The sequence below is a fragment of the Leucoraja erinacea genome, chromosome 33 (assembly GCF_028641065.1).
Source record: "Leucoraja erinacea ecotype New England chromosome 33, Leri_hhj_1, whole genome shotgun sequence".
Taxonomy (NCBI): domain Eukaryota; kingdom Metazoa; phylum Chordata; class Chondrichthyes; order Rajiformes; family Rajidae; genus Leucoraja; species Leucoraja erinaceus.
In genome coordinates this window covers 13,076,898-13,100,734 of record NC_073409.1, presented here as the reverse complement: position 1 = coordinate 13,100,734, position 23,837 = coordinate 13,076,898, and the positions used below count along the sequence as shown (strand labels likewise).

The window sequence follows — 23,837 nt, the reverse complement described above, 5'->3', positions numbered from 1 at the left end:
TGATGTTTAAATGTAATGAGTGTCTTGGTCTTCACCATCCTCTCAGCTAGTGCGTTCAAGCTTCTGTTCACCATCTGGATGAAATAAATCCACAGATATCATCTAAACCTTCTCCTCCCTGCCTTAAATCCATATCCTGTGTTTTTTGTGCATTTGTGCTAGTAAAAGAAATTTAGTATTATCTATCCTATCCCTGCCCTTTCCAATATTGTACACCTCTATCAGGTGCCCCGTCAGCCTTCTCTGCTCCAAGGAGAACAAACCCAGCTTATCTAGTCTTTCCTCATTACTGAAAGATTTGACCCATGTAACATCCTGGTGCATCTCTTTTGCACCCCCTATAGAGTAATCACCTTTCAATACCCTAACTGTGGCCTAACCAATATTTTATAAAGCTGCTCCTATTCTGCTCCAAATATGGGATTTTCCACACTAGTACTTTTTAAAGTGCCATTGTCTTTCCTTACCTGTGGCCTCCCCCTACAGAATCCTCAATTTTGGCTCCTCGATTTCCAGCATTACTGCTCTCGCCCCACTCCTCTCAGCCACCACCGAGATAGGACTATCCTCATCCTCACCTTCCACCCTACGAGCCTCCACATTCAATGGATCATCCTTCATAACCTGTGACACCATCGATATAATTCATGCAAAGCCACCGTTCCCCTTGCAACTTCACCAACCGCAGCACCTCCCCATGCAGCTGCCAGTGATTCACTGTCTGCTCCTTTAGCATTTCCCTTCCCATTATTTAGGGACCTTTCCAAGTGAAGCATATACTGCTAATATTAATGCATTGCATTTGGTTGTAACAATGTCGTCTTCAAACAGATTTGCTGAGCAGCTGCATTCAATCTGCAAGGGTGACCTTTAGCTTTCAGTCACTTATCATTTTGATACTCTGCCCCACTCCCACTCTAATCTTTATCTGCGGCCTCCTACATTGCTCTAACAATGGACAATGTAAACTCAAGGAACAGCATCTTATCTTGCGTCTGGACATATTGGTGCCCCAGGACTCAAGATTGCATTTAACAATCCCCTCTCTCTTCTCAGATAATGCTGTACCATTTTGATTTAATTTGTTTCTCTTTTTTTCCCTTTATTCAACTACAATTTATTGTGACAACTTTGGTCTATACCCTCTGTTGGCTTCATCCTCGTCTGCAATTTAAAGCACACTTGTTTTCTAACTTTTCTAATTTTGATGAAGGGTCCTTGAGCCAGAAAATGACACTGTCTCTCCAATGATGTAGCCTGGTCTGCTGAGTTTGTCTAGCATTCTCACCTCTCAGCCATTGCTGTTGCTTGTAATGGCTTAATTCTTGCAGTGTAATAGACTACAGGATCAGCCAATATTCTGACTTTGATCTATACAATATATTGTAGAATTCATCTACAGCTTGAATTCAATCAACAAGACGATCCTGGCCTCACCCTAGCAAAGATATTCCCTTTATCCTATCCATTCCTTCCTCACCTCTCTGCAACTTTTCTCTCTTTCTCAGTTCTGACCTGAACTGAGTGTCATTGACCTGAAATGAAACTCTGTTTCTCGCTCTCCACTCATGCTGCCTGATCTGCTGAGTATCTCCAGCAGCTATATGATATGGTTTTCACATTGTGATAACTTTGCACTATTTTCTGCTTTTTACCTCTGCATTCTGCAAAGTTTAAAGAGTTTTGGCATGTCACCAAATTTGTTAACAAACTTCTACAGATGTACTGTAGAAAATAACCTAACTGGTTCATTATGGTCTGGTGTGGACACTTCAAGAGTCTGCAGAGAGTGGTGGATTCGCCGTGGTCCATGATAGGCACTGTCCTCCCTGCCATCGAAAGCACCCACATGAGACACTGCCTCAAAAAGGAAGCATCTATCATCAAGGATCCCCACCTTCCTATCATGAGCTCGTCTCAGTGCTATCATTCCATCTATCGAGTACTTGCACTGACCTCCAGACCCCTAATCCAGTCTTGCCAATGGAACGCCAAAAAAATCACCTCTTGCTCTATCATGGTCTTGTTTTCTAATTGGGTGTTTATGCACTCATGTGTTGTTTTGTTTTTTTTGCAGTCTTTTTCTTTTCACTGCTTTATAGTTTTACATTTAATTTATATATGATTTGTGTCTTGTGTGTCTGGTGCTGCTGCAAGCAAGATATTTATTGTACCAGTACTTTAGTGTAATTGTCCTGGTTTTCCACCACCCCATGTACTTCCTTTGAGACCAGTATAGTTTTATTAAATAACAACTTGTATTTTATCTATTTCCTTAGACATACAAGAAGTAATAAAGAACATTTAAAAATAAATGAACCCTGAGTCATGGTGTAAATGTTAGGGCAAGCTTGATGAAAAGGCTTTTTTTTGGTTCAAAACTGGAACTAGGATGGGATCAGAAGGTTTTGGGATAAGTGCCATGGACAATTACACCAGAGGAGCCAGATTCACTACAGTCTTTAAGGTGCACCACAAGATTAAAGGAGGCTTGAAAAATGAATAGTTAATCCCAGACATTTCCCAGCGGGATCTGATAACACTCAGGAGAATGTTTACTTTTGGAGATAGGATTGTATAAGATTAGAAGTTGTAACCCTTCATGACTTTTCTGTCTACCCTGCCATTTTATTGTTTCCCAGCTCGGTACTGAGACAATATATGAGCTATGATTAATTAAAGGACTGTATTTCCTGATACTGTTATCATGAACCATGTCAGCAGTTATAGTAGAGCCCCATAAGTAATGAAGACCCAGGGAAGCTGGCTGCACTCTCGAGCATTGGCGGGGAGCTGGTTTTAATTTACTTTATAATACACAGTTCATTTATTATTTTAATTAAAATGTAAAATATATGAAATCATGAATTTTCTTAGGAAGTATAAGTCCAGAGGAGAATATTGCAGAGCTTGGATGGGGTCAGGAATGGGGATAATGCCAGGAGAATAGTCATCTGTTCAGATGCTTATAGAAGTGCTGAATGGGACCAAACAATATTGATAGGAATTATGGAAATTTGATGGCAGGAGGCGGTGCTAAACACAAGGCATTTTAATCGATAGATAAAACAAAGAGAGAAATAAATGTTGGACTGTTGAAGGAGATGGCACATTGGCTTGGCTGGTAGACCTGCTGCCTCACAGCTCCAGAGACCCGGGTTCGATCCCGGCCTCAAGCGCCGTCTTTGTGGAGTTTGCATCTTCTCCCTGTGATCACATGGGTTTACTCTGGGTGGTTGATTTCTTCCCGCATACCTAAGACGTGTGGGTTAAATGGCCTCTGTAGATTACCCCGGGTTTGTAGGGAGTGAATGAGAAAGTGGGAAATCATAGTTCTGGGAAAGGGTGATCGATAGCCCGTGTGGGCTGAAGGGCATGTTTTCCATGCTGTATTTTATATATCTGTTTAAAATAAAAAAGGACGTTATAGCCAAGAAAGAATCGTGGTATGAAACAGTGGCATGCTTTATTCTTAACACAGTGGTAACAAAGGCAGACCTGAAGTTAGAAGTACCTAATGTGGAAATTTGGGGAGTGTGAGCAATATCAATAAAATTGAGCTACATAATTGATGGCCAGGGAGAGAGGTGCAAGGGTTTGTAGATGGTATCGTCAATCAGATGACAACTCCCTGTGACCCTGTTTCACAAGGGGCTCATCGAGTAGGTGCCGCAGCGTGATTAATGAGTGGTGATTCACTGCCTGCTAAAAGGAAATAAATAATTAGTTTCACTTGAATATCCTAGGCTGGAATTGAAAACAGGCAGCTGGACACGGTGGACTTTTTTCTGAAGAGCAAAGAAAATCTTTTTTCCGCTCCAGCGGCGTTTTTAAAGCAGGAGAATTCTGAAGCCACGCTCACTTCATGGGCACAATTAAAAAGTAAGTCACCTGGAGTAAAATGCAATCTCTTCAATGTGTGGCTGATGGAATATTCACAGCAAATATATGTCGCTGCTTTTTTTTTAATGATTCCATTTACACCAACTAACTGATCTCATTAATTACTTGAGGATAGAAATTAATTCTGCGTTGCCTCCATTGAGCAGATGAAGGAGTAATTTGGGCGTGTTGCACACTGAAATTTGGTTCCATTGACGTCATTAAATTGCAGAACCAAATTTCAGAATTATTACATACACCAGAGGGCAACTCTCTATCTGTGTTACCAATTGTAGGATAGATGTACTTAATTAAATTTGCTAACGTTTAATTTGACTGAAACTTCATGAGATGGTGACAATGATGTGGAACTGACATATGTCAGCATTCTATACATCAGTTTGTTTTCGGTTGTAAGATACAGCATGGAAACAGGCCTTTCAGCCCATCAAGAACACTCCAACCATTGATCACCCGTTCATATTAGTTTTATGTTATCTCACTTTTCCATCCACTTCCTGCACACTAGTGGTAAATTACAAAGGCCAATTAACCTATTTGGGATGTGGAAGGAAACCGGAGCACTTGGAGAAAAACCACATGGTCACGGAGAGAACGTGCAAACTCCACACAGACAGCACCCGTGGTCAGGATTGAACCTGGGTATCTGGTGCTGTGAGGCATCAGCTCTACCAGCTCCGCCAATGTGGTGCCATGGTCATGTTCTGGCCTTCCTTATCCACACCTCGGTGAGGAAAGGCTAAGCACACTGGAGGTCACATGGTACTTCAGTGAGCCCAGCAGTGATTTTTGATTGTAACAAGTTCATATCTGGCCCCTCAGCTTTATACTAGCTGTATATGGCATATCTAGAGCAGCCACATTCATTTGAATGGAGTCCCCCAACGCGATGTTCGATTTCTTTAGAAAACATGGTTTCCACCCTGCTGTCGAAGGTGGATCACTCACCCACGTCTCCTCTGTGTCCTGTAGTTCTGACCTCGCTGTCCCTTTCCCCCAGACGGAACAAGGATATAGTTCCCCTGGTACTCACCTTTTATCCCACCAGCCACCAACACGTCATTCTCCAACATTTCTGCCACCTTCAACGTGATCCCACCACCAGTCACATCTTCCTAACTTCACCCCTTTTTGCCTTCCGCAGAGATCACTCCATCTACAACTCCTTGGTTCACTCATCCTTTTTTCACCCAAATCACCCCCTCCTCAGGTACTTTCCCCAGTAACTGCAGGAGATGTTACATCTATCCCTCTCTCTCCTCCCTCGCATACATTCAGGGACCCCAGCAGTCCTTCCAGGTGAGGCAGAGGACGTACACATCCTCTAAACACATCTGCTGCATCCAGAGTTCCTGATTTGGCCTCTATCGGCAAGGCCAAGCAGAGACTTGGTGACCCTTTCGCTGAATGCTTGCGTTCAGTCTTCCAAGGTCTACTAGATCTCCCGGTTTCAAACCACTTTAACACCCCTTCCCATTCTTACACTGACCTTTCTGTCCTGGGTCTCCTCCAGTGCCAGAGTGAGGCCACATGCAAACTGGGGGAACAGCAACCTCGTATTCCGTTAAGGTAACTTACAACTCAACGGTATGAACATTGAATTCTCCAATTTCAGGTAACAATAAACCCACCCCTTCCCCCTCCTTCACCATTTCTTCCCCCATCCCCTTTAGTCTTTTCATCACTGGCTTTTATCCAACAATCTTTCTATCCAAAACCTCCCTTACCTGATCCTGATGTGCAGATTGTATCCAGCAATTTCTGTTTTTATGCAGACATTATGTCTTTGCTTATTGCAGACGTTGAGGAAATTAAGCCAGCTTTGGACTTGCTGTGTTCAGCTATCAAGGAGCACGACTCTGAAACTCAGAGCAGGCAGTTCTCTGAACAACTTCTGAACCTTACGTTGACTTTTCTCAACAAACAAATCCAGGAGCTTCTGATGCAGCCAGGAGGTGAGATGCTTTGAGTAGCATATGGATTATACTGAATAGATTACATACAGTAGGCTGTCATTTATACCCAATCACTCCATTCAAATGCAGGGAATAAAAAATGATGTATGGTGAAATATATGTTTTATACTGATTGTGTCCTTAAAAAAGCTACTCATACCTCATTTTGTACCATGTATCATATAGCATGACCACTGAGGATCAAAACACCTTTGAGTCACTGCCCTCAGGGTTCCTCACCTGTTTGAGATCAATCATTACTATGATCTTATCATGGATGCTCTTTGGAGTTAATTGCATGTATAATTGCAAATTGAATCTGCATATACCACAATATTTCGCAGCCTGCCAGATGCTAACCGAATCTCACACTGGTTCATCAGCAAGCTTATTTGTTTTTCAATAACTGAGTTAAGGGCCTGTCCCACTTTCACGACCTAATTCACGACCTCTGCCGAGTTTGCCCTTGACTCATACTCGCAGCATGGTCGTCACAAGGTCGTGCGAGGTCATATGTAGGTCGTGATGCTAGTCGTAGGTACTCGTGGCATCAAGCAGGTCAGAGCGTTTTTTCTAGCATGATGAAAAATGTCCACGAGTAAAAAAGGTCGTGAATTAGGTCATGAAAGTGGGACAGGCCCTTAAGTAAGAAAGCATTATATTGATTGTGTTTGATTCCTCAAAGAATTCTATTAAATTTACACTTTCCAATAAATCGCTTCAGTTTCATGGGTTTTAAAACTCAAACCTCTTCAAAGATTAAAATTGTATAGCAATTTCATAACTTACTTTAATGCAGTAAAATACCCCAGGGTACCTTGGAGCAATATTATCAATCAGCATTTCACGACAATTATAGTGGGAAACTTATTAAAAGGCTTTTTTAGAAAATATTACCTTATTCAGAATTTATGATGTTTGGAGTAAGGAAGGAGAGTTTTGTCACCATGAGTGGTGTAATGCATTATGGTGTTTGTGCTCAGCATTTGACAAATGTAAGGAAGTCTCAATTAATTGAGCTTTCTTTATAAAAAGCCTATTCCATTTTGTTTTAATATTAATTATGCTGTTCAATGATCAACTGAATTTAGCAAAAATGACAAGCAAGCAAACTGAGGTTTAAGCTCATTCCCAATATATGTTGGAAAGGATTCCATTAACACCACTGCAAGATTGAAGGTCCTCTGTTTTCAGTAATGTTTAGATTTATTGGAATTATTTATAGGCTGCTTTATAAATTACTGACAAATATTTACATGTAGTCACATATATATCTTTTGTTTAGAGTATGTCCTTATTGATTAGTAAAACTGTAATTCATAGGCTCATTGAAACAGTCACAAAATGAAGCATTTATTATAAATAGTGCCATGCCCTCTTCTCCAATTTCATTTTCTGTCTTTTCCTCGCCCTTTATATATTCCTTTTCAGAATAACTAATTTGCTTTTAAACAACAATATAGTTTCTGCTTTTTGATGTTCATGTCAGAATCCTGCGTGCATTTTTATTTGTTTGTCAATATAATAGATAATCCCTCGCCAGTTTTGTTTTTACTTTATACAGATATATTGGTTCATCCAAAATTCTGCTTCCAAAATATGTCCCATCCTGCTCCATGTTTTGCCCCAGGTCTCCCTTTTCTTGAAATTAAACATCATTGTACTTATGCTTAAAACCCTCAATGGCCATGTTTGCCTTATCTCTACATTTATTTACCTGTCATCGTTCTTCCTTACTCACTAATAGACGTCTTTTGATTCAGGACTCCATATCCTAGAATTCCCAAACATGAGAATTCTACCTCCTGCTATCATTATAGTTGCACTGCTTCCAATAGCTCCAGTTTCTATTAAGAATCAAATGTTGTCATGGTATTTCTTATTACAAACATCCCATATTTCTCAACTGTGAACCTGCACTTAACTGCTCGTTTAATGACCTTTCCTGTATTATCAGTCATATTCGATGAAGTTTTCTATTTCAGTATACAAAGACTTCAAATATTATCCATTTTTATGTTCATTGAAATTCCTTAAGCTGATCCAAAGGATTTGAGCTGCAGCCACTGGGGAATTCTGCTGTTCATATTACAAAACCAGAACTGCTGGAAAAATTAAAGAAATTCTGGGAAAAATTATTTGTGTGCTGTTTCAGAAAAGGATTTGCTTGGAGTCATTTCATTCTTTTACTTGTTAATGATTGTATGCAAATATAGTGTGTTATGACTGGATAGTAAAGAGAACAAGCTATTCATTGCATCTTGGTAGACATGACAATAATAAACTATGCTAAACTAAACGGTTTGATTACAAAAACAATAATTTGGTTGCAGTTCCTTTAGAAAGTTCTTGCTGTGATGGTACTCCCATGATAGTATTGCATTGGGAATTTGAGTATTGCAACTCACCAGCAATAAACAGAACAGCAATATACCAGTTAGAATGAAGTGTTTTTTTCTGGTTGACATTTCTTTGGCATTTATTATAAATTACTGTCCTATTCCATTGCAATAAACATCTTTGTACATCTTCAGAACTGGATGAGCACAAGCAGAAATGTGTGGACTATCTCACTGGTTATATTATCAAGCTCCGTAAATTTATGAAGAAGTACCCGCATAAACCACCAAGGGAGAATGTCACTGATGGGTGTGAGGATGAAGAAAATACTTTACCAGACGTTAATCCAGTTTATGGAAAGTGGAATAGTCTCAGTACCAATGTAAGTACGCAGATGTGTAATCGGTTAACTTGGGATATATTTTAAACCAACTGCCAAGTGTACAGTACATAAACAGGCCATGCAGTCCAGTTGGTGTACATGGGCATTTATGTTCCTTACTCCCACCTGTCCGCAACTCACCCTGACAACATATCCTTACAGTTTATTTTGAGGCAGAAAATGCTGGAAAGCCTAGGCAGATAGGGAGCATCTGTGGAAAGCAAATTGGTTAATGTTTCAGGTTGGAATTGGGGAAAACTGTATGTATAAACCACCAGCAAGAGCTTGTACATGGAGAGAGTCACTGGTGTAAACGTGATCCATTGGAAGATAATTTTGAGAAATAAAACAAAACAAATTTTGAAACTTTTTTTCAAAGTAGAAGATACTAAAAGCAACCCATAAGTATGTTCATGAACAAAGGCAGGGACTTAAAACAATTGGGCAGGTGGACTGTAATATGGGGAAATTAGACGTTTTCATAAGTTCTAGGAACAGAAATGGGCCATTTTGCCTATTGTCTACGCCATTCAATTATGTCTGATCTATCTTAGGTAGGAAAAAATGCTGGAGAAACTCATCGGGTTCAGTCTGAAGATGGGTTTCGGCCCAAAACGTTGCCTATTTCCTTCGCTCCATAGATGCTGCCACACCCCCTGAGTTTCTCCAACACTTTTGTCTACCTTTGATTTTCCAGCATTTGCAGTTCCTTTTTGAACATGTCTGATCTATCTTTCCTTCTCAATCCCAATCTCCCACCTTCTCTCCATAACCCCCGGACACCCTTACTGATCACAAATCTGTCAATCTCCGCCTTAAAAATATTCATTGACTTGGCCTCCACAGCCGTCTGTGATAATGAATTCCACAGATTCACCATCCTCTGACTAAAGAAATTCCTCCTCATCTCCTTTCTAATGGTACGTCTTTTTATTCTGAGGCTATGGTCCCTGGTCCTAGTCTCTCCCACGAGTGAAAACATCCTCTCCACATTCACCAATTTTTCTATTTTGGTATGATGAATAAAACAGCAAACATTTTTTTAAGTGAAGAAAAGGTACAGAATGTTGAATCTTTGTACACAAAATAGAAAGCTAGTAAGCAGACAGAGCAAATAATTAAGAAGGCAACTGGAATGAAATAATTAAGAAGGCAACTATCACCTTCCTACACTCACCCATAGACCTTGATATCTTTAATATCTGGAAATGCATTGAAGTCTACCTTGAATATATTGAGTGACTACATCTCCTTGTCCTTAATGAGGATAAGCTAAACAGGCTGGGCCCTAACTCATTGGAGTTCAGAAAAATTGGAGGAACTTAAGATTTCTAGCAGCTTGCTCGGGTAATTGCAAAGATTTCACCTCAAGAGTGTCCAGTATTGCAAGGAATAGTGTCACAATATTTAAAGCACGAAAGAGGCAGGATTTTCCTTTCTCTCAGAGAACCGTAGAGGCAGTATCAGTGAAAATATTTAAGGCTGAGATAATTAGTTGGACTTTAGGAGAGTCAAGTGTTATGCAAAACTTGCAGGAAATTGGAGCTGAAGCTATGATCAGCTCAACCGCGATCTTATTGATTGCAGAGCATACTCAGCGGACCATGTGACTCTTGCTCCTGCTCCTTAATTTCTTTTGCACACAGGTTGAACCCGAATAATAATTTCAAAGCATTTATTTTTTTTCCCTGCAAGAATTAATTTATTTTAAACTGTGTTAAAATATGATGGGAATGTCTAGGATTTCATCTGCGATAAGAGTATTTACAAATTTGTATTATCCTTTTACAGGAGATTATTCGTGACGCTATACTGAATAATCAGATTCCACGAGCTCAGGGATATTTCCGAGCCCAACAAAAACCAATAAAGAATTTGAACAAACTCATGCAAGCTGGTTTAACTCTGACTTATGATTGTCTCTTAAAAAAAGACTTGCAGGAAGCTAAGAAACTTCTAAGGAACATGGTAATTACAAAAGTACTGAATATTAAATAAAGTTCTGTTGCATGATATATTGACAAAAATAGTTTAGAAAATAAATATAGTAGAATTCACTATATGATTTAATGTTCTTTATCAGACAAATGTGTTCAAGAAACTTGCGTCAGTTAATTTGTATGTTCTTATTTGCAAAGCTTTGATAGCCTGCCAATTAAGACATTTTTGTTTTTAGCATATTTTTCTTTTCCATTGATTTGTTTCTTAGCTGGAATACCTGGCAATGCTGCCAATTTATTACCATGTCTACTTGCCTCTCACGGAGGAGGCAATGGTGGATCTGGAGTCACATTAGACTCTGGATGGTGGATTTTCTTCACTGAAGACTTGAGTGAACTAGATGGGTTTTCACGACAGTCTAGTAGTTTGGGGTAATGATCACTGAGGCTATCATGTTTTAATGGCAGATTTTATTTAATGGCATGAAATTTAAATTCCTCAGGTGTCAACATTCATGCCTTTGGATCACTGATCCTGAACTTTGGGTGCCAATGCACTAGTGATAACACAGAGGCACATATAACCATATAACAATTAGTCCCATATACCTGCGCTCAGACCATACTCTGACCCTCTCCTTTCCCTCGTTACCCCTCCTGATGTAAATTGTTTGAATCTTCCCTACTCTCGACGTCAACTCTGTCTATCCCTCTCATCATTTTAAAAACCTCTATCAAGTCCCCCCTTAACCTTCTGCGCTCCAAAGAATAAAGCCCTAACTTGTTCAACCTTTCTCTGTAACTTAGTTGCTGAAACCCAGGCAACATTCTAGTAAATCTCCTCTGTACTCTCTCTATTTTGTTGACATCCTTCCTATAATTGGGCGACCAAAATTGTACACCATACTCCAGACTGCCCAAATGCCTTTTTTTCTTATACTTTCTGAAGCCTTTTTTACCACCTTCTACTGCACTGCTGTGCAGTGATAACACAGAGGCAACATATAACCATATGGCTTGTGCACTGCAAGGTCTATAGGTGGCAGATAAGATAAATGTTGTCACAAACAGTAAAGAATCCAGCTATTAACCCGAGATATCATTATCTGCAAGCCACCACAGGGAGTTGCTTACTGTACGCCAGACAGCCTGAGTATTTCCTCATGGACACAAAAACAAGACGGCTTATCATAATTTGCTGCAGATGTGATTTGTGAGCTGCAAATTATAGGATTATGGGAGTATGTTGGTTGGACTGGGGAAATAAGTATTTGGGGATTGATTTGATCTGCTTTTAATAATGGAACTCGTTATCCTCTTTAATTTTAGGGATTTGATGTGAAGAAAGAACTACATCGTATCTGTTTTTACACAGCTGATCGAGACCTTCGAGATTTCCTGGTAGGGTATCTGATTTATCTTCAATTCAACTTTAATGTCATCGCACAATACAAGTATCAGTACAACAAAATGCAGTTTTGCGTCAGTCCATAGTAGTTATACATAAAGAAAACAAAAAAAATAGAAAGAGACTCCCTGTAGCTGACTGTTTGGGCACTGGCACGATGGTTGATGTCTTGAGGCAAGTGGGGACAACACCCTGGGCCAGTGAGAGATTGAAAATCTGATAGTTAAAGGGTCATTTCTGAACATCTAATTTAACCTTGTTGAATACAACAATTCCTGTCTTATTTGTGACGGTGACCTGACGGTGTGCAACTTCAGGGATAGGACTTATGTAACAGTTGATCAATACTAGAGTAGTTTTTATGTTCCCATCGCATTGCTGAACAAAGCCACTCCATTTATACCTCACGCTGCCTTGGCAAGGCCAGCAGCGTAATCAAGGATGTCGCACCCTGGACAATCCCTCTTCTTCCGTGTCCCAACGGGCAAAAGGTAGTGTGAAAATGCACAGATTCAGAGATAGTTTCTTCCCAGCTGTTATCAGGCAACTGAACCACCCTACAGAGCAGTCATGAACTACTATCTACCTCATTGGTGACTCTTGGACTATCTTTGATCGGACTTTACTGGCTTTATCTTGCACTAAATGTTATTCACGTTATTCCCTTTATGATGTATTGTACACTGTGAATGGCACAATTGTAATTGTCTTTCCGTTTACTAGCTAACACGCAACAAAAGCTTTTCACTATATCTCGATACACGTGACATTGAACTAAACTAAGCTCATGCAGGGACCCAATTCAGTACAGTTGGCAATATGATTCCACCTTGTTAGTCATTTATTCCTGTTTATGCCGAAGAGAAAGATGTGTGACAACCTTTACACTATTCTGCATGGAATGCAAACAAGGAAGTACTCTATTTGTCTCATTTCTCTCATTGTCTCGTTGCATCTACAAGCACACATGACAGGTTCAGAATACTTGCATACAATCAAAGGCCATTTGGTCCCTCTAGTTGCTCCACCATTTAATCTTTTCATCCTCAACTCCGCTTCCCTGTCTATCCACAGACACCTTTCACCCCTTTGAATCTTTCTTGTGCCTGATTTAACTGGACTGTAATTAAATACAGTGTTACGTATTATTAACTGTTAGAATTGTCGACCATTTCCTGTAAGTGCTCCTCCTAGTTTGCGAGGAAAAAATAGAGAGAAGATAACTAATAATTTCCTATGGTTGTCAGGAATGTAGACTCTAAAATATATCTATTTAAAAGCGATTCTTGGAAAACCCAGCTTAAAAATATATAATCATAGTCCCTTTTAACATTTCTATCGTTTATACATTTTCCAGTTAACACCCAACAACCCACAGTGTCTCAGGCTGTCCAGTTTCTGTTTTTTCAGTAATATTGCCCAATATGTGGAATGTGGAATCCACTGTGATGGATATTTATGTTAACTTTTATGTGGTTGAGTGTCTTGTTGCTTTTCACTTAGAATGGCTGTATGGTAACTCAAATTTCACTGTACCTTAATTGGTACGTGTGACAATAAACTGACCTGGCAACTTGAAATCTTGCAATACAAGTAACAGTGCAATACAAGTAATAGTGGCCTGTGTCTGACCTCTCTTGTAAATACTGTCAACCTCTTTGCCAGTAGATCACGACTTCTTGGAACGGCTTGAAAGAGATAGTCATCCCATTAACACACCCTTCATTTATGTTGTAAATAAAAAGTAAAAATAAAGTGTGAATGATGTTGTCGTAATGAGGAGTCTGCCTCTTCCAAGGTCATTTCAAAAGTCTTCCCACTTCATCAGTGCTCTGTACATTTATCGACATCTGCTTTATAATGCTCAGCAATTTATATAATTAGTTTATAGTTGCTTTAGGGGAGAGGAAGCTGGGTATTTTGGAAGCACTCCAAATGAACATGACGCTAAGCTGCGGTCTAAACTGATCCTTATGATATCTTTTAAAAATATTTAGATAATGAACTGAAGATGTTTATACTGCAGTGGTTTTAAAATAGAATGATTACAGGAGAAGTCATGATTTCCTCCAATACCCAACTCCTTTTGGCTGTTGAATTGTGTAGAGGGTGAAGGCAATTGTTCTTTGCATCTTGTACAGTAAGATTTATTTTAGAAACCACTTTGCCCTGTTAAGTATGAAACATAAGTTTGGGGATAGAACCCAAGCTGACTCCAGATAGAAGTGATCCAACCTCTCTGGAAGATTACTCCTTCTGACTTTAGAGAGTGAGTTTAGACTTTAGAGAGGTTTAGCATGGAAACGGACCCTTTGGGCCTCCGAGTCTGCACCGACAAGTTATCACCCCATACACTAGAACTATCCTGCACATTAGAGACAAGATACAAACTCCGAAAAGACAGCACCCCCAGTCAGGGATGACCCTGGGTCTCTGATGCTGTGAGGCAGCAACTCTACCGCTGTGCCATTGTGCTGCCCTTGTTCCGCCAATGTGCTTTTATTTAACTGTATAAAGTATAATTTTCATGCTGCCACAAATTGAAGGTGCAAAATATTTGGAGGTTTTGTTGAAACTACCGGACACTTCTTAACCAAGTTTGAAATAAATTTAAACATTGAGAATAAGGACTCTACTTATATAGATGTTGAATATTCAAGAATAAAGTATTTCATTGAGTAAAATTGTTCAAATTTAGTGTAGTTTAAAGATACAGCATTCAAACAGCACCTTCGGCCCACCAAGTCCTTGCTGACTATTGATCAACTGTTCCCATTAGTTATATGTCATCTCACTTTTGAATACATTTCCTACACACATGGGGCAATTATGTAGAGGCCAATTAACCTCTAAACCTGACAAACTGAGGTTGTGATTGAACGTGAGTCTGTGGCACTATGAGGCAGCAGCTGTACCAGCTGCTCCACTGTGCCGTCCTGCCAGTGGGGTAACAAGGACGCAGGGTAACAAGCACACAGGCTAAGAGATTGGGCACTCATCAAGCTTGCCTGGTTAGATGGAGGTTTATAAACTGGAAAAGGTTAATCAGACATCACAATTAGTTAAACCGAGCCAAGGATTAATGTTAGCAAGCACGCTCTCTCGGATTCTGGCTAGGATTGAACATCTTAAAGCAGAAACATTTTTTGTGTAATTCAAGAAGCCTTTAAATAGCTTGAGCCAACTGAGAATGAGTAAGAGAATGAGTAATGAATGGAATAAAATGGTTTTTTGTTTTTTTTCTTAACGAATTCCTCTCCTTTTTAGGTGGAAAGCCTCCAGGATTATTTATCTGATGAAGAGAAAGAGATGGTGACATTTGTTCACCTTGTAGAGAATCTATATTCCTCCTCCATACATACTGTGGAAACACCTGCATGTAGCAGGTAAAGTTAATAGATGTATGATACTCTATAGCAACCAATTGCAGCTCAGAGAAATGTAACGATTTCTGAGTGATGGGAGAGACCAGAGAATGAATTACTGTCATAAGCTCCCTCTCACTATCTGGTTAAACAGGGAAAGAACACGGCTTGCTAAAGCTGCTGAGATTGGAGGGACAAAATTACCCTTTCCTTTGTGGTGAGAGAGAGAGCTAGATAGGGCTTTTAAAAATAGCGGAGCCAGGGGAGAAGGCAGGAACGGGGTACTGATTGGGGATGATCAGCCATGATCACAGTGAATGGCGGTGCTGGCTCGAAGGGCCGAATGGCCTAATCCTGCACCTATTGTCTATTGTCTATCTTCGCCAATATTTAATCAAGGAAGTAGCATTGTGGATTTTTAGTGTTGGAACGGCAAAGAGTAGTTATTTGTAATAGTTGTAATTTACCATGCGTAAAACTGTTTGCATTTTGAGTTTTCTCATCTGAACATCTAAAGCTTAGTGTAATTATCTTTGCAGCAACAAATTGATTTAACGGTCAGATGCCATATCGTGCAAAGTGCTAATTATATGAATCTTTCCAGCTTATTTCAGGCTGAAGATGTTGATCCCAGGTATTCTGTTGTACTGGAACAAATCATGAACAGTAAAGTTGGGAACTCTGAGCGTCCTTCACAAAGAAACCCAAGTTGTTGTATGGTCATACTGAATTGGGCCAAATGGTGGGATAGCAATTCAAAGGAGCGAATTCGATTGTCCCGAGGATTCGATATAGGTACGTTTGTCTTTTGCTACAGTTCAGAAGAGCATAATTTACATGAGCATACGTTGTGAAGGTTTCTTGACCCAAAAGCTAAACATTGGAAACAGTTTTGTCTCTGTGGCCCCATCTGCAATTCTCAAGGACTAGAAATGGTTCACTGGTGTCCAAAACATCACCATTAAATTAGTATCTCAGTCTCATTATTTGAAAGAATATTTTCAAGACTGGGTTTGGGTAAAGACCTAAGGTCTTTAATTACATTGCACACAGAACAGTACAGCACAGGAACAGATCCTTCAGCCCACAGTGTTTCTGCCAAACATGATGCCAAAACCAACTCTTATCTGCCTGCACATAATTCATATCCCTCCAATCTCTGCATGTGCCTATCCAACAGTTTTGAATATCACGTAAGTCTCTTAAACCCTACAGCTACTTATTCCCTCTGTGTCAGGGCTGGATCTGTGTGATCCTTGTGACACGGAGCTTTACTGTGGAGCCTTTTGATTCCATGTCCCTTTTGTAATGCTTCAAACATTGTATGTGCTCAAATCCTGCTCATTTTCAAGCAAGAAGCCATTAAAATGTCCTGCAACGTGGATAGGTTTGGAAACAGCACCTATCCACGTTCTCCAGAGATGCGGCCAACTTGCTGAGTTTCTCCAGAACTCTGTATCTTTTTCTGTAAACCAGTATCTGTAGTTCCTTGTATCCAAAATGTCGTGCATGCCGATTTTGGCTATAGATGGAGAAGAACCTCAGATATTCTAATGGTCCACTAACAACCTCAGATGTTCTAATGGTCCTGTCCCACTGTGCGAGTTCATTCAAGTGCGCTCCCGAGTTAAAAAAAAATCAAACTCGTGCTAAGCACGTAGAATTAATGTAGCGGGTACGTCGGAGTTCGGGGACGTCTCTTAGCGGCTCGTAACGCTAACGGCAGGTACTCGGGAAGACTGGCTAACGGCAGGTAAGCTCGGGAAGACTCGTGAAGATTTTTCAACATGTTGAAAAATGTCCATGAGACCCCCGAGTACTTACGAGCGGCCATTACCGTAAATCTCCAAGTTTGAATCAGGGCAAACTCTGGGGAACTCTTTGAATGAACTCGTATTGTGGGACAGGGCTTTTAAGCTCTTCCCATGTTTTAACTATTTTGAGCATAGTCACTATTCCAATATTGTTATGCATTTCCTTCCATGAATGATAGTGATGAATACGATGGATTTTTCTGACAATTGTGTTGTTTCTTGAACACCGTTACATATATTAGTTTTTTGATTCCAGAGGGTATTTAATTAACTGAACTTAATTTCACAAGGGCCATGGTAGAATTTATTCAATATTTACTCCAGGCTAAGTAGTGCAGCAATTAACTTGCTCACCACCTCCTCATCAGGATAATCGGGGATGTGCATTAAATTGCCCATAGTACACAAATCTACAGAGAAAATAAGCATTGACTTTCTGAAATGCATTTACAATATCAATTACACATATTTGTTTCGTAGGAACAAAAAAAATGATGCTATTCAGATCCGCTGAGGAAGATTTTCCTAAATATTGGCATTTTCCCCATATGCATTTTGATTCCACGTTCCTTCTGTAATGTTTAAAACACTATGTGCTCAAGTACTGCCATTTTTCAGGAAGAAGAGCCTACATTTCCACAGTAGAGTTCTTTTCTGAATCCTCTCGGGTCTTGGATGCCTTCATAGTATGGTGGGATCCAAATGAGGGCAGTGTAATTTCATACTGTTATTTTGCCTTTTATTTAGAATTGAATATAGAGAATCTTTTATCAAATATCTTGTTAATTAGTGATGCTGTTGCAAATATTTACACAGCAATTCAGTCCAGCAGTCCCGAGGTACTGTGGAGCTACCTCACTTCCAGACATAGTTGGGCCAGAATTTCTAACTGGATCCAAGTCTTCCAGAGTACTGAGCCTTCTGCAAGCTGGCCAACTCTAACAGCCGAGATTGTGAATCAGAACACGTGTTGCAGTCGCTACATGAGAAATGAAATATTAGACAAACTTGCAAGGTAAATATTAAATTTTACTCTTAAATGCGCCAACTTAAGCAAGCAGAATTCAGCTGCTCACACTGTTTCGATGATGTCTAAGGAAGGAATTGGTTCTGGTACAATTGAATGGATGCAGATTATTAAGATTTTAGGCATGTAGAGTGTGTGCGCGCGCTATATTTAGGTTGACTTTCACTATTGCCCATGTATTGTTCCTGAACTCAACATATAGCAGAACAATTCATACTTGACTGCATGTCTTCTCTTCATGGAATCAAAGATCCAAATGGCAGAGTGAAAGGTGGTTCAGTCCATTGAATCCATCCCAGCTGAGAAAGATCTAGCCCATCAGGTGCATTCTTTTCCATTGAATGAGGATTCTTTAATCACTCTTTCATGCAGTGTTCTCCAGTATTCCATATCCCTTACATAAGGGAAAACTCTTAACCTTTATCTGCCCCTTTCCCCAAGTTCTCAGCAAGTTCTTCCAGCAGTTTTACCTTTCTCCACAGACCATCAGAATTGTGCGTGCCTTATTTAAATTTTCCCTTGACCAACTCTGATCCAAAGAAAGCAAAGCCCAGCCAACTCAATCTTTCTTTATAATTAGAATTTTATGTTCCGCACCCTTTCCAGTGCTATCACTTCTCTCCTGTAATGTGGTGATCAGATTGCTCACAGCACTCCCAAGATCTGACTAATGTGTACGCTATTTGAACTTGACCCCCCCCCCCCCCGGCCTTGCATTTCAGCTATGATGGTGAAGGCAAGCATTCTGTATGTTTCATGTCTTCAGAATAAACATTGGCAGGTTAGTTAAACAATCCTCTCAAAGGATTAGAATGTGAGGTTAAGAAAATAAATGTTTTAATAGCCTATTCTGTTTGATGTTTTCCTTTTATATAAAATGGATTATTACTAATACATTTCAAGCAACAAGCTTGAGACAATTCAATACCTTAAATCCACAGTTGCTTCATCAGCATTCTATTATCAAGAATGTGGTTAACAAAAATAATTATTTCACATGAAATTGGAAAATAAGCTTGTTGCACCAATATAAATTGCATTAACTATGAATATATTACTAAAACACAACTCCCATGCAGCTTCTGTTTGCCTGGGCCCTCAGCTTTGGAATTCACCCACTAAGCCCCTTTATAATTCCATCTCCTCCAGTCAGAGGATCCTTAAAAGCAACCTCTTCGAACACTCTTTTGATCGTCGAGTGTAATGTCACTTTGTGTAATTTGGTGTCACATGCTGTTAAACTTCGTGCCTGTGAAACCACTCAGAATGTTTTCCGGTATTAATGATGCTATCCAGTGCTTTTTATGTGACGGAACATGGCACTGGCATCTCTAAAAGGTTAAAGACTAGATTGATGTACAGGAGCCATTAACACTGTGTGAACATTTATATGCATACTAGCACCTATATGCGTATATTAAAAAAAAAACCACTGGTGCTATCCAAGTGCAGTTGGTTGTTGCTGCTGCTGCTGCTGCTGCTGATTTAACCATAAGCAATTCCTTTTCCTTACAGTGTCTTTTTTCTCGGTTGGAAACCTTATGTTTGTAATATAATTAACTGGTTCCAGGAATGTTCGTGAACTTTTGTCCCAATGACTGTGATGCTCTTAATACTGCAAAGTATAGTATCGTATATCACTTACATAGAATCTTCTGTGTTCATTTATTGTCATGACACATGCCTTAAGTAAACTATACAAGCTGTTCATTGACTCCGAATTGCAATTAAGAGTGTTGGGTTTGGAGGAGAGATGATGAATATCTCGTTTGTCCTTGGGAAGGCTTTTTGGAGTGAAATACAGTATTACACTTCAGATGTACTGTATGAGGATCATGATCTTCATGTCACTGAGTAACAGTGCAATGGTAATGGATTTCTAAGGACTACCATATTTGAGAAGGATTCTCCGTAATGCCCCTTGGGTTGATGTGCACATTCAGTGACTGAAGTCCAAATCATTGTTGATTTTTTTTTCACTGAAGCATTTGAAAGTATGGTCTTTACACTAAATTCAGGAAGGCCAACTGCGCAGCCGACCACCTCCCCCACCTTGCACAAGTCTCTAGGAAGCATAGATTATCTTACATATCTCGGGAGCCGTCTCTCAACGAAAGCTCCAGTATACCAATGCGAGTGCGTTCAACAGTGCTTGAAGACTAACCGGTGCTAACCTCATGGTTTACCAAGTGGTCTACACCTTCTCGTATTGGTGGGAGATGTGGACAACATGCAGGAGGCAGTTCAGAGCACTGGGAAAGTATGGTCCGTTGGTAGGATAGGTGAACTAAAGTCAGAGTCCTCTCCCAGGCCAATGACCGTTGCATCAAGGCTCTGACCACACTCAAAACCAACGCTAATGGACAGGACAGGTTATCCTGTCACTGGAGCGCTAAAAACAAGCACAGTGCTCTGAACTCCATCATGGCAAGAGTTTTCACAGGGGACAGAGGAAACACCTCTACAAGGTTCTCAAGCAACCTCCCTGACTATTCATAATCTCTGGCCAATTATTCTTCAACATGGAGGGGAAGCATCCAGCAGAGCACTAACATCTTAAATCTCAATGGCTGATGTGTACACAGGTGTGTATACAGGCAACTGGAAATTTTAGTTTATTGGTATACAAGATTAGACAATTCACATGTACTTTCTCAACATTGAACATTCCCAAATAATTTTTTGGAATTCAGTGCCACAAAATGCTGATGTTGCCAGATGTCGTAGGCACTGTGCAATAACTAGTATCCAAACAGTATAGCCCTGGTCTCCTTTTCTTTCTAAGTGTGGACCAGTAATCAGCCATTCTATGATTAGCTGGCAGAGATTACTTGAAGGGTTAAGCGGCCTAATCTTGCACCTAATTTATACATTTTGTATGGTAAATAAGGGTATGTTGTGAATTTTTTGAAATTTGTTTGTAAGTTTATATTTTTGTATATGTTTTTAAACAGAAAAAGGATATTCATCCCATCGGAGGTTGCAGACTTTGAACAGCTCTTGGCAAGGCTTAGTTGCACAGGGGGAGTGATGCAGGACCCTCACCTAGTTCCAGTGTATCAGTCCAGTGAAGGACTTCATTTCCATAGCTGTTTCATCCTCCACTGCCTCAAGTACGAGCAGCGCTATCTCCTGTATGCTTATTTGGATTATTATGGGTAAGTCGAGCTCCGTGCAGATCATGGTATGTATGACAACCTTGAAATTGTTTAATGAGATCCCAATTCTCCAAAGAATAGTACTGTGAAATGATGGAAACTCAACAAACTACTCACATTCTGTCTATCAAGCACTCCAAATCATGGTGCACTTAAAGAACTAAATGCATATGCAAATTGTATATACTTGAAATATTTTGAAAGAAGTTAAATAGAACCATAAAATGTTAGAAATGCTCCCTGTTATGTAAAGCAGCATGTGTGAATAAGCCGAATATAATTATCACTTCAGCTTTCTGATTGAACACTGGCCATTTCAGACCTGTAGCATTAATAGTTTCTTACTCTAGAGATGCAAAATGGAGTTGAGTTTCTGGCCATTCTCTGCCACAACCCATCTGAGCCAAGGGAACAGCCTAGTCAATATTTCCATTTATATAGGCATGCATTCATATATGTGCGGCACGGTGGCGCAGTGGTAGATTTTCTGCCTTTTAGCGCCGGAGACGGGTTTGATCCCGACTATGGGTGCAGTCTGTATGGAGTTATTACGTTCTCCCCGTGACCGCGTGGATTTCTCCGAGATCTTCAGTTTCCTCTCACACTCCAAAGATGTACAGGTTTGTAGGTTAATTGGCTTTGTATATATGTAAATTGTCCCTAGTGTGTGTAGGATAGTGTTAATATATGGTGATTGAGGGTCGGCGCAGACTCGGTGAGCCGAAGGGCCCGTTTCTGCGTTGTATCTCTAAACTAAACTAAACTAAACTAAACTAAATATAGTGCTGTCCTGCAGTGGCAGGGAGTTTATCTTTCAATCTCCCATTAGGTAGCAATGATGCCTCCTGAGTCAGATGTCTGTGGGCTCAAGATCCCCAAGCTCAATATATTGACTTTCCCCCTGGTGCTGCAATATTCCAAAGGCTATTGTTTGGTAATAAGCAAGAGCCAGTCTACCTTCTGGGGTAAATGATGCCATGGCACAATTATACAGGGCGTATCCTTGCATTTAGCACTCAATCAACATGGGAATCATTTGCCAATTATTCTTCAACATGGAGAGGGAGCATCCAAGAGAGCGTTAAGCATCTTAACACTCTATGACGGGTGCAGGGACAGGTTATGCACAAGTGATGGATGAAGGACACATCCAAAACAAATTATAAGCCTGCTGTTTGTGGGATCTTGTGGAATTTGATCACCACTTGCCATATGATACAACATTCATTGTACTACGGTACACAAAATTGCTGGAGAAACTCAGCGGGTGCAGCAGCATCTATGGAGCGAAGAAAATAGGCGACGTTTCGGGCCAAAACCCTTCTTCATACATTGTACTACGTTGTCATAAGGCTTTGGAATATATTTGAGGTGGGAAAGTGTTATGTAAATGCCAGTGTGTGCATCCTTATTACAGTCATAATCCCTGCTGGAATTTGTGCATACTTAGAAAAAATCCTCAAAAGTAAATCACTACTATATGCAGCACTTAGGAACGATTTATAGATCGATGTGTTGTAAGACAACTAATCTATAGTTATGCTTTAAGTGTTGAGTGAGAATGTAGTCAAAGCCAACTATAATACTGTCAGTGATTGAATATATAGGCAGGCTCACTTGCTGAAGAGTTGCTTGTCGAGTGTAATGTAAAATTTCACTGCAGCAGGCCAAGTGCCTTCTCAGAAAGAAGGAAATGAAGTGGTAGAAACTCAAAAATTAGTTAGAAGGCAACAATGACTTGAGAATGTCTCTTGAAACAGTGACTTTGTGTGTCAGGATACAAAGTTCCAGAAATGAATGAATCTCTATTAAGCGTGAAAAATAATCAGTGAAAAGTATCGAGGCAGAAGCAGCTTTCACAATAATGGGCATTATCTTACGCCAATCAAGAGCATGAAAAAAATCTCTTAAAATCTGACATTCATTGTCCTCTTACCTGTTTATAGAGTTCTGCTGTCCAATAGACATCTGTAGACTTATGTTCTCATCAAACATAAATTGATATTCGGAGTCAATTATTTTAATTTCATTGATATGTATAAGGTGTGTACTGTCTGTATCTAATGGCTCAGCTGTAGATTATCATGAACTGCAGGACAGCCACATATCCAACTTGCAGTGGTTTGGTGTAACTGAGCGACTCGCTTGGCTACTTCAGAGGGCAGGCAGGGGTTAACAATGGATGTGGCACCACATGGAGGCCAGATCATGTAAGACTGGCAGAGTGCCTTTTGTGAAGGTTATTAGTGAACCAGATGGGTTTTTACAGCAATCCAGACATTTCATGGTCATAATTAATGATATGCTTTTTATTCCAGTTTTAATTAACAGCATTTAAATTCCCCAGCCACTTTCATGGGATTTGAATTTGTGTCCCTCGATCATTAGTTGAGGCTTCAACATTAGTAGTCTTGCAGCAGAACTACTATGCTATTGTACCCTTGATGTCTGAAGAATGTTTAATACTCTGGCTTCAAATGAGGTCAGAGAATAATTTTAAAGTGGAGCAGTGGAGAAGCATGCGTCCAGACTTTCTGAGCCGCCC

The 23,837-nt window shown here is 40.0% G+C and overlaps 2 protein-coding genes across 3 annotated transcripts in view; one reads left to right on the top strand and one right to left on the bottom strand.

The window, feature by feature from the left end:
* Positions 1-2,220, bottom strand: part of ciao2a (cytosolic iron-sulfur assembly component 2A) — a 30,738-nt gene extending 28,518 nt beyond the window's left edge. The window contains exon 1 of the mRNA XM_055661386.1: positions 2,211-2,220. The gene's annotated coding sequence lies outside the window, so the exon portion shown is untranslated. The remainder of the gene's footprint in view (positions 1-2,210) is intronic.
* The window catches only part of spg11 (SPG11 vesicle trafficking associated, spatacsin), a 101,922-nt gene that overhangs the window by 15,221 nt on the left and 62,864 nt on the right, over positions 1-23,837 (top strand). For both annotated transcript variants that reach the window (XM_055661384.1, XM_055661383.1), the window contains exons 8-16: positions 3,747-3,882; positions 5,703-5,858; positions 8,393-8,580; positions 10,372-10,548; positions 11,850-11,921; positions 15,196-15,314; positions 15,898-16,088; positions 17,924-18,122; positions 21,089-21,292. In XM_055661384.1, the coding sequence (XP_055517359.1) occupies positions 3,747-3,882; positions 5,703-5,858; positions 8,393-8,580; positions 10,372-10,548; positions 11,850-11,921; positions 15,196-15,314; positions 15,898-16,088; positions 17,924-18,122; positions 21,089-21,292 (1,442 nt within the window). The remainder of the gene's footprint in view (positions 1-3,746; positions 3,883-5,702; positions 5,859-8,392; positions 8,581-10,371; positions 10,549-11,849; positions 11,922-15,195; positions 15,315-15,897; positions 16,089-17,923; positions 18,123-21,088; positions 21,293-23,837) is intronic.